General features: G+C 38.4%; 1 protein-coding gene across 1 annotated transcript in view; it reads right to left on the reverse strand.

Annotated features, from left to right (window-relative positions):
* The window catches only part of CENPP (centromere protein P), a 223,143-nt gene extending 211,183 nt beyond the window's left edge, over positions 1 to 11,960 (reverse strand). Inside the window, exon 1 of the mRNA XM_067744946.1 lies at positions 11,535 to 11,960. Within this exon, the coding sequence (XP_067601047.1) occupies positions 11,535 to 11,641 (107 nt within the window). The 5' untranslated portion in view covers positions 11,642 to 11,960. The remainder of the gene's footprint in view (positions 1 to 11,534) is intronic.
* Positions 11,961 to 12,005: the final 45 nt, after the last annotated feature.

Genomic DNA, 12,005 nt, shown 5'->3' on the forward strand with positions numbered 1-12,005 from the left:
AGGGAACCGAGAAACAGTTCTTAAAGGGCTCATGCATGCAGACTCACCTACCCCGGAACCCAGCACAGAGGCAGCCAACAAAAAAGCAACCAGTGTTTCTGTTTAAGAGGCCTACTTCCTTACCTTAAAGCTTTGGCCTGAAGACTTCTAATTTAACATCATACAAGAGCCTACTTAAATACCTCCAAAGAAAGAGGCCAGAGCATCATCTTTGTACTCTCTCTGTCTTACTCCATATCACCAGTATCTCCTGGAAAGGAGTTTGTGCACTCTTTTGGAACCCTGATTTTTGTGGCTGCTGCCCAGTTGGACACCTCTTATTCACTGGGCTCTGGCAGTCAACAGAACTTACAGCAGAACTTATTGTGGGTCCCGTAGCACTGTAACAAAAGGAGAAATAGTTCTTAAATGACTAATGGCCCCAGGGCACAGTGGAGATATAGCAGACTAAAACGCAGGCCTAATCTTACTGTGAAAGAGACAAATAAGCTTGTCTTCAGAACTGGAACCTGAGTGGCAGGCTTATCATTAAACACACATTCAGGGCCCAATTACAATCCTCTGCAGAGACTGAGGAGGCCAGAGGATGCTACCCTTCATGTTTTCCATCTGACCAGGCCCCAAGTCATCAGTGTCTCCAAGACAGGGGCTTGTGCACCCCAACTGTTGTGAATGCTGTCCAGAGGACACATCCCTTTATAGCCTGGCTCTGGTGGCCAGCAGGGCTTATGTTCACGATTTCGAAAGAAAAGTAACAAACAAAGAAACACTTCTTACCTGGCTATTACCAGGGCTCAGGGCAGAGGGAGCAGTCTTCCCTCGAGGTATATTTGTGTACTTTAAAAGCTCCTCCCTGGGGGCTTCCCTGGTGGCGCAGTGGTTGAGAGTCCGCCTGCCGATGCAGGGGACATGGGTTTGTGCCCCGGTCCGGGAGGATCCCACATGCCGCGGAGCGGCTGGGCCCGTGAGCCATGGCTGCTGAGCCTGCGCGTCCGGAGCCTGTGCTCCGCAACGGGAGAGGCCACAACAGTGAGAGGCCCACGTACTGCCAAAAAAAAAAAAAAAAAAAAAAGCAAAAAGCTCCTCCGAGCTTCTTCTTGCCAATCAGCCTGAATCTACCTGCTGACTGAGAACCTCCCTTTTGCGACACTGACAAGTCTTGAGGTACCCTCAACTACTGGGAGCAGCTAAGAATAAATAGGCTGCTTGGACAACACCAAGGTTTGAGAGAAAACCAAGACAGAGTTGAACAATAAAGTTCATCTACTACACGAGGTCACTCTTCCCAGACTGCAAGAGAGGGCTGTTTTATCTAATACATAGAAACAAACACAGAGAGTCAAGGAAATGAAGAAACACAGGAATATGTTCCAAATGAAAGGACAAGATAAAGCCTCAAGAAAATACCTTAATCAAATGGAGGTAAGTGATTTACCTTATAAGAAGTTCAAAATAATGATCATAAAGATGTTCACAGAGCTCAGGAGAACAATGGATAAACAAAATGAGAATTTCAACAAAGAGAGAGAAACTATAAGAAAATACCAGGTAGGGGTCATAGACCTGAAGACTACAATAACTGAACTGAAAAATTCAATAGAGGGGTTCAACATCAGACTAGATGAAGCAGTAAAAAGGATCAGTGAACTTGAAATTATGGCAATGTAAGTTATCCAATCAGAACAGCAAAAAGGAAAAAGAATGAAAAAGAAAAAAAGCTAAAATAGCTTAAAAGACTTATGGGGCAACAACAAATGGACCAGCTTTCAAATTATAGGGGTCCTTGAAGGAGAGGAGAGAAAGGGGCAGAAAACTTATTTGAAGAAATAATTGCAGGAAACTTTCCTAACCTGGGAAAAGAAACAGACATCAGATCTAGGAAGCATAGAGAGTACCAAATAAGAGGAACCTAAAGAGACCCACATCAGACACATTAAAATTAAAATATCAAAAGTTAAAGACAAAGAGAGAATCTTAAAAGCAGCAAGGGAAAAACAACTTGTTATGTACCAGGGAACCCCAAAAGACTATCAGAGTTTTCAGCAGAAACTCTGCAGGCCAGAAGGAAGTGGCATGATATATCCAAAGGCTGACAGATAAAAACTGCCAACCAATAATACCCTACTGGCAGAGTGGTCCTTCAGAATTAAAGCAAAGATAGTCTTCCAGACAACCAAAAGCTAAAGGAGTTCATCACCACCAGATAGGCCCTACAAGAAATGTTAAAAGAACTTCTCTGACACAAAAGGTCAATATGTAGAAGCAGGAAACAAGAAAGTGTAGTTCTCACTGGTAAAGGTGAATATATAGAAGAATTCAGAATAATCTAATGGTGCAATGGTGGTAGGTTAATCACCTAAAAGCTAATATGAAGGTTGAAAACCAAAAGTAGTAAAAACAACAATAAATACAACAATTTGTTATGGTATACACAATATAAGAAGACCTAAATTGTGACATCAAAAACATAAAACATTGGGGGAGGGAGTAAAAATGCAGAGATTTAGAATGTGTTAGAACTTAAGTTATTGTCAACTTAAAACAGACGTTATAAACATGTTTTATGTAACCCTCATGGTACCCACAGAGCAAAAAGCTACAGTAGACACAAAAAAGATAAAAAGGAATCTAAGCATACCACTATAGAAAATCACCGAATCACAAAAGGAGAGAGCTAGAGATGAAGAAAGGAGCAATGGAATTACAAAACTTCCAGAAAATAAAATGGCAATAAGCACACACCTATCATAAATTACTTTAAATACAAATGGACTAAATTCTTCAATCAAAAAGCACAGAGTGGCTGACTAGATTTAAAAACCAACAAAAGACCCATCATGCTGCTTACAAGATACTCACTTCAGATGTAAGGACATACACACTGAAAGTGAAGGGATGGAAAAAGATATTCCATCCAAATGGAAACTAAAAGGAAGCTAAAGTAGCATATTTACATCAGAAAAAAAAAGGCTTTAAGACAAAGTTGTAATAAGAGACAAAGATCGTCATTATATAATCATAAAGGAGTTAATCCAACAAGAGGACACAGTGGTAAATATTTATGCACCCAATATAGGAGCACCTAAATATATAAAACAATATTAACAGACCTTAAAGAGAGAAATAGACAGCAATACAATAGTAGGGGATTTTAGCACACCACTTACATCGACATGTAGATCATCCAAAGAGAAAATCAATAAAGAAACATTGGTCTTAAATGACACATTTAGACCTTAAGAACTTAACAGACATATACAGAATATTCCACTCAAAAGAAAGACTACACATTCTTCCCAAGCACACAAGGAACATTCTCCAGGATAAGCCATATGTCAAGCCACAAAACGAGTCTTAATAAATTTAAGAAGACTGAAATTATATCAAGCATCTTTTCCAACCACAATGATATTATACTAGAAATAAATTACAAGAAAACTAGAAAATTCACAAATATATGGAGATTAAACAACATCCTACCGAATGACTGAATGAGTCAAAAGAAAAATCAAAAGAGAAGTAAAAAAGTACCATGAGACAAATGAAAACAGAAATAAAACACACCAAACTGTGGGCTGTAGCAACAGTCATTCTCAGAGGGAAGTTCATAGCAATAAAAAGCAGTAACAAAACATCTCAAATAAAAAACAAATGAAGCCCAAAGTTAGTAGAGGGAAATATCAAAGATCAGAGAAGGAAAAGAATGAAATACAGCCTAAAAAGGTGATAGAAAAGATCAAGGAAACCAAGAGCTGGTTAGTCAAAAAGTAAAAAAAAAGACAAAACTTTAGCTAGAATAATCAAAAAGAGAGAGAGAGAGAGAGAAGACACAAATAAAATCAAAATGAAAGAAGAGACATTACAACTGACACCACAGAAACACAAACGAAACCACTCACGTCATAACAAAGTATGAAAAATTATATGCCAACAAACTGGACAATCCAGATAAAACAGAAAAACTTCTAGAAACATAGAACAAGACTGAATCATGAAGAAACAGAAAAACTGAGCAGACAATTAATAATAAGGAAATTGAATTAGTGTTTAAAATCCTACCTACAAATAAAAGTCCAGGACCAGATGGCTTCACTAGTGAATTCTACCAAATATTTAAAGAAGCAAACCAATCCTTCTCAAACTCTTCCAAAAAACAGAAGAGAGGGAAAACTTACAAAATCATTTTATGAGGCCTTTACCCTGATACCAAACTCAGACATGAACACTACAAGAAAAGAAAATTATAAGGCCAATATCCCTGATGAACATAAACATAAGTCCTCAACAAACCATTAACAAAGCTAATTCAGCAATACGTTAAGCAACATACACCAGGAACAACTGGGATTTAGTCCAGGAATGCAAGAATGGTTCAAATCTGCAAATCAGTCTGATACACCCCATTAACAGAATGAAGGATTAAAAACCATGTGATCATCTCAATAGATGCAGAAAAATGTCTGACAAAATTCAACATCCATTTATGATCAAAATTCTTAACAAAGTGGGTATAGAGGAAATTTACCTCAAAATAATAAAGGCCACATGACAAGTCCACAGCTAACATACTGAACAGTGAAAAGCATAAAGTTTTTCCTCTGAGTTCAGGAACAAGACAAAGGATGCTCACTTTCACCACACTTATTCAACATAGTAATGGCAGTCCTAGCCAGAACAGGTAGACAAGAAAAAGAAATAAAAGGCACTCAAATCAGAAAGGAAGAAGTAACACTAAGTATTTGCAGATGACATGATATTATTTAGAGAAAACCCCAAAGACTCTACCGTAAAACTGTTAAAACTAGGAAACAAACTAGTAAAGTTGCAGGATACAAAACCAATACAAAAATCTGTTGTGTTTCTATACACTAATAACAAACTATCAGAAAAAGAAAATAAGAAACCAATCCCATATATAACTGCATCAAAAAGAATTAAATACCTAGGAATAAATTTAACAAAGGAGGTAAAAGACCTATACACTGAAAATTATAAGACACTGAAAAAAGAAACTGACAAAATACTAATATTTGAAAAGATATTCCATACTCATGGATAAGAAGAATATTGTTTAAATGTCCATACTACCCAATGCAATCACCAGATTCAATACAATTTCTAACAAAATTCCAATAGCATTTTTCACAGAAATAGGAAAAAATCCTACTGTTTGTATGGAACCACAAAAGACCTGGAATAGCTAAAGAATTCTTGAGAAAGAACAATCCTGGAGGCATCAAAAGTCTTGATTTCAAACTAGATTACAAAGCTATAGTAACGAAAGCAATATAGTATTGGCATAAAACAGACACATAGATCAACAGAAGAGAAAAAAAAGCCCAGAAATAAACCCATTCATATATGGTCAATTAATTTATGACAAAGAAGCCAAGAATACACAATGGGGAAAGGACAGTTTCTTCAATAAATGGGTTGGGAAAACTGTACAGCCAGAAGAAAAAGGAAGAAGGAACCACTATCTTACACCATACACAAAAGTTAACTTAAAATGGATTAAAGACCTGAAACTATAAAAATCCTAGAAGAAAACATAAGCAGTGAGCTCCTTGACATTGGTCCTGTCAATAATTTTTTTGATTTGCCACGAAATGTTAGGCCAGAAAAGCAAAAATAAACAACAAGTAGAAGTACATCAAATTAAAAAGCTTCTAGACAGCAAAGGAAACCATCAACAAAGTGAAAAGGAAACCTATGGAATGTAAGAAAATATATGCAACTTATTTATCCCCTAAGGAGTCAATATCCAAAATGTATAAGGAACTCATACAACTGAATAGCAAAAATCCACATACAATCTAAAATGAGCAAAGGATTTCAACAGACATTTTTCCAAAGAAGACATACAGAAGGCCATGAGGTATATGAAAAGGTGCTCAGCATCACTAATCATCAGGGAAATACAAATCAAAACAATAAAAAGACATAACCTCACACTTCTTAGAACGGTTATTATCAAAAATGCAAGAAACAACAGGTGTTGGTGAGGATGTGGAGAAATAAGAATACTTGTGCACTGTTGGTGGCAATTTAAATTTATGCAGCCACTACTGAAAACAGTATGGAGGGTCCTCAGAAAGTGAAAAATGGAACTACCAGGGAAATTGACAGTAACACAATAATAGTAGAGGACTTAAACACCCCACTTTCACCAACGGACAGGTCACCCAAAGTGAAAATAAAAAAGGAAACACAAGCTTTAAATGACACACTAAACAAGAAGGACTTCACTGATATTTACAGGACATTCCGTTCAAAAACAACAGAATACAATTTCTTCTCAAGTGCTCATGGAACATTCTCCAGGATAGACCATATCTTGGATCACACATCAAGCCTTGGTAAATTAAAGAAAATTGAAATCATAACAAGTATCTTTTCCGACCACAATGCTATGAAACTAGACATCAATTACAGGAAAAAACTGTAAAAAATACAAACACATGGAGGCTAAACAATACACTACTAAATAACCAAGAGATCACTGAAGAAATAAAAGAGGAAATCAAAAAATACCTAGAACAAATGACAATGAAAACACAACGACCCAAAACTTATGGGATGCAGCAAAAGCAGTTCTAAGAGGGAAGTTTACAGAAATACAATCCTACCTCAAGAAACAAGAAAAATCTCAAATAAACAACCTAAACTTACACCTAAAGCAATTAGAAAAAGAAGAACAAAAAAAACCCAAAGTTAGCAGAAGGAAAGAAATTATAAAGATCAGATCAGAAATAAATGAAAAACAAATGAAAGAAACAATAGCAAAGATCAATAAAACTAAAAGCTGGTTCCTTGAGAAGATAAACAAAATTGATAAACCATTAGCCAGACTCATCAAGAACAAAAGGGAGAAGACTCAAATCAATAGAATTAGAAATGAAAAAGGAGAAGTAACAACTGACACTGCAGAAATAAAAAAGATCATGAGAGATTACTACAAGCAACTCTATGCCAATAAAATGGACAACCTGGAAGAAATGGACAAATTTTAGAAATGCACAACCTGCCAAGACTGAATCAGGAAGAAATAGAAAATATGAACAGACCAATCACAAGCACTGAAATTGAAACTGTGATTAAAAATCTTCCAACAAACAAAAGCCCAGGACCAGATGGCTTCACAGGCGAATTCTATCAAACATTTAGGGAAGAGCTGACACCTATCCTTCTCAAACTCTTCCAAAATATAGCAGAGGGAGGAACACTCCCAAACTCATTCTATGAGGCCACCATCACCCTGATACCAAAACCAGACAAGGATGTCAGAAAGAAAGAAAACTACAGGCCAATATCACTGATGAACATAGATGCAAAAATCCTCAACAGAATACTAGCAAACAGAATCCAACAGCACATTAAAAGGATCATACACCATGATCAAGTGGGGTTTATTCGAGGAATGCAAGGATTCTTCAATATACGCAAATCAATCAATGTGATACACCATATTAACAAACTGAAAGAGAAAAACCATATATTCATCTCAATATATGCAGAGAAAGCTTTTGACAAAATTCAACACCCATTTATAATAAAAAGCCTCCAGAAAGTAGGCATAGAGGGTACTTTCCTCAACATAATAAAGGCCATATATGACAAACCCATAGCCAACATCGTCCTCAATGGTGAAAAACTGAAAGTATTTCCACTAAGATCAGGAACAAGACAAGGTTGCCCACTCTGACCACTCTTATTCAACATAGTTTTGGAAGTTTTAGCCACAGCAATCAGAGAAGAAAAGGAAATAAAAGGAATCCGAATAGGAAAAGAAGAAGTAAAGCTGTCACTGTTTGCAGATGACATGATACTATACATAGAGAAGCCTAAAGATGCTACCAGAAAACTACTAGAGCTAATCAATGAATTTGGTAAAGTAGCAGGATACAAAATTAATGCACAGAAATCTCTGGCATTCCTATACACTAATGATGAAAAATCTGAAAGTGAAATCAAGAAAACACTCCCATTTACCATTGCAACAAAAAGAATAAAATATCTAGGAATAAACCTACCTAAGGAGACAAAAGACCTGTATGCACAAAATTATAAGACACTGATGAAAGAAATTAAAGATGATACAAATAGATGGAGAGATATACCATGTTCTTGGATTGGAAGAATCAACATTGTGAAAATGACTCTACTACCCACAGCAATCTACAGATTCAATGCAATCCCTATCAAACTACCACTGGCATTTTTCACACAACTAGAACAAAAAATTTCACAATTTGTATGGAAACACAAAAGACCCCGAATAGCCAATGCAATCTTGAGAACGAAAAACGAAGCTGGAGGAATCAGGCTCCCTGACTTCAGACAATACTACAAAGCTACAGTAATCAAGACAGTATGGTACTGGCACAAAAACAGAAAGATAGATCAATGGAACAGGATAGAAAGCCCAGAGATAAACCCATGCACATATGGTCACCTTATCTTTGATAAAGGGAGCAGGAATGTACAGTGGAGAAAGGACAATCTGTTCAATAAGTGGTGCTGGGAAAACTGGACAGGTACATGTAAAAGTATGAGATTAGAACATTCCCTAACACCATACACAAAAATAAGCTCAAAATGGATTAAGGACCTAAATGTAAGGCCAGACACTATCAAACTCTTAGAGGAAAGCATAGGCAGAACACTCTATGACTTAAATCACAGCAAGATCCTTTGTGACCCACATCCTAGAGAAATGGAAATAAAAACAAAAATAAACAAATGGTACCTAATGAAAGTTAAAACTTTTGCACAGCAAAGGAAACCATAAACAAGACCAAAAGACAACCTTCAGAATGGGAGAAAATATTTGCAAATGAAGCAACTGACAAAGGATTCATCTCCAAAATTTACAAGCAGCTCATGCAGCTCAATAACAAAAAAACAACCCAATCCAAAAATGGGCAGAAGAGCTAAATAGACATTTCTCCAAAGAAGATATACATATTGCCAACAAACGCATGAAAGAATGCTCAACGTCATTAATTATTAGAGAAATGCAAATCAAAGCTACAATGAGATATCATCTCACACCGGTCAGAATGGCCATCATCAAAAAATCTAGAAACAATAAATGCTGGAGAGAGTGTGGAGAAAAGGGAACACTCTTGCACTGCTGGTGGGAATGTGAATTGGTACAGCCACTATGGAGAACAGTATGGAGGTTCCTTAAAAAACTACAAATAGAACTACCATATGACCCAGCAATCCCACTACTGGGCATAAACCCTGAGAAAACCATAATTCAAAAACAGTCATGTACCAAAATGTTCATTGCAGCTCTATTTACAATAGCCAGGAGATGGAAACAACCTAAGTGCCCATCATCAGATGAATGGATAAAGAAGATGTGGCACATATATACAATGGAATATTACTCAGCCATAAAAAGAAACAAAATTGAGTTATTTGTAGTGAGGTGGATGGACCTAGAGTCTTTCATACAGAGTGAAGTAAGTCAGAAAGGGAAAGACAAATACCGTATGCTAACACATATATATGGAATCTAAGGAAAAAAAATGTCGTGAAGAACCTAGTGGTAAGACAGGAATAAAGACAGAGACTTACTAGACAATGGACTTGAGGATATGGGGAGGGGGAAGGGTAAGCTGTGACAAAGTGAGAGAGTGTCATGGACATATATATACTACCAAACATAAAATAGATAGTGGGAAGCAGCCGCATAGCACAGGGAGATCAGCTCGGTGCTTTGTGACCACCTAGAGGGGTGGGATAGGGAGGGTGGGAGGGAGGGAGACACAAGAGGGAAGAGATATGGGAACATATGTATATGTATAACTGATTCACTTTGTTATAAAGCAGAAACTAACACACCATTGTAAAGCAATTATACTCCAATAAAGATGTAAAAAAAAGTAACAAATTAAAAAAAAAACTATATTAAATCCAAACACCTTGGACTCTTCCGACTTTCTCAACTTTATCATTGAGGAGACTCAGGTTACATGGATACTCTACATACTATCCTGACCCTTACTGTGGCCAAAAATAAGCTCAAAATGGATTAAAGACCTAAATGTAAGGCCAGATTTCCTTACTGGCCCCCTTATTGCGGCCAGTAAGGAAATCATCTTTCATCATGGTGCTTACTCAAACTTTCTGAAATGCATAAAATCATCAACGGTCTAGTTAAAAAGCAGATTCCGACTCAGTAGGTCAGGATTGGGCTGAAATCTGTATTTCTGTTCAACCCAAGTGATGCTAAAGCTTCCAATCTGTGGAGCAGCCCTGGAGTAGCAAGCATTCTGATACATTTACACACTCACTTGCAGAGGAACATATTTGTTCCCTGTTCACCTACTTCCCTCTCCCTTTTACTAGTTACAGCTTCCTCTACCTTCATGATTCCTTCCAACATGCCTGCAAACATTTTCTTTAGAACTCCTCCTTCCCAATTTCAACCAACTCTTGTCCAGTTAGTTCAGGAAAATCTTATTCTCTCTGCATCTATGTCAAATTAGAATTGACCAGAAAATGAAGAAAGTTTCTGCTTTTCAAGCAGCTTGCAAGCTTGAGACAACAGGTACATAATTAACTGTCATGGATCCCTTCTCTCCTTTTCCAGTAAGCAAAGTGCCTGGGCTTTGAAGTTTGATTTTTGGGTTCCAATCCAGCTCTAACACTTACCTTCTCTGAGACTTCAGGCAAGCAACTTAATTTCTCTGAGCCTCAGTTTCCTAACTCTAAAACGGTGTTAACAACAGCACCTAACTCAGAGGATTGTCGTAGGTATTAAAAAGAGATGATGCACATAAAGACGTTTGCATCTCTCAGTCTAGCACTTAGTAAGTAATTAACAGACCATGGCTATTGGTAGTAACAAAGACGTCATGATGCCATCCCTCTATGGTAGACGGCACTCTTCAGTTATTTCTATTAGTGCATATGGCTCTGTTCGCCTTTAAACAGGGAGTTCCCCCACTTGCTTTACAGGGATGCTTCCCCTCCTGCAGTATATGACAATCACCTTCGCAGCTTCTGCCAAATTCTCCTATAGACTACATTGCCTACTCTTCTTTATATCAACTTATTCTTTTACCTAAATTATTTCTCAAGGGAAATTTCGTATCACTACCGTAAGCGAAAACTCAGTATCACTTGCCACAGTTAGGTGACTCATAAAAACAAATACCATGAAACCAGAGTTTTTAAATTCCAACTAGATACTGCTGTCCACTAAAGGCAAGATTGCTAAGGAGATAAGCAAGACTTTCACCTTGATAGTTACGAGCATGAGAAGAGAACACCTTGAAATGAAATGAAACACCTTAAATGAAAACACCTTCCCCATGAGTGTGATTAAATCAGTTAATATATGGTAATATGTTTACAACGGGGTCCACGCGTGTACTCATCACTCTCAGCCCTGTTGGAAGAGACAGATAACGAGTTCCCGCCCACGTCTGGTGCTCGGGAAAAGTCTGTGGGGAGGTCCGGGGCGCCTGGAGTAGAGATCTTCACCCTTCCCACTGGGCCTGAGGAAGGCCACGTACCGAACTCGGGAGGTGTCTTCCCCGGGCGCCGGCGGCTCCACGCACGCCCGCCTCAGAGCGGTGATCTCGGCTTCCAAAGCGCGAGCCTCAACCAGCTGGGAATCCATAGGGCCGCGCTGACGAGAAGCTGCCTAACAGAAGCGCGCCACGTCCTGCTCTTCAAGCCTCGCGCGCTGCTGGCGTGAACCATCCCGGAACTCGGCGGGGGAGGCAGGGGAATGACGCGCGATTGTCGAGCTTATAACCCGCGCTCGCAAGCATCCCAGGCTCATTGCCATCCCTGCTTACTTTTCCACATTCGTCCCCCAGCAGTCCCTACGCTTCAAGAGAGTTGACTCCCTCGAACCCAAAGCCCGAGGGCATAACTACCCACCCCGACCTGGTGCCGCCTTGGAGCAACCAGGACGAATATGTCACATTAGAGGAGGTTCCGGGAGCACTTAAGGGGGGAGTCTCTTTATTTTTCTTCCC

Source organism: Pseudorca crassidens, chromosome 7 (assembly GCF_039906515.1).
Source record: "Pseudorca crassidens isolate mPseCra1 chromosome 7, mPseCra1.hap1, whole genome shotgun sequence".
Taxonomy (NCBI): Eukaryota; Metazoa; Chordata; class Mammalia; order Artiodactyla; family Delphinidae; genus Pseudorca; species Pseudorca crassidens.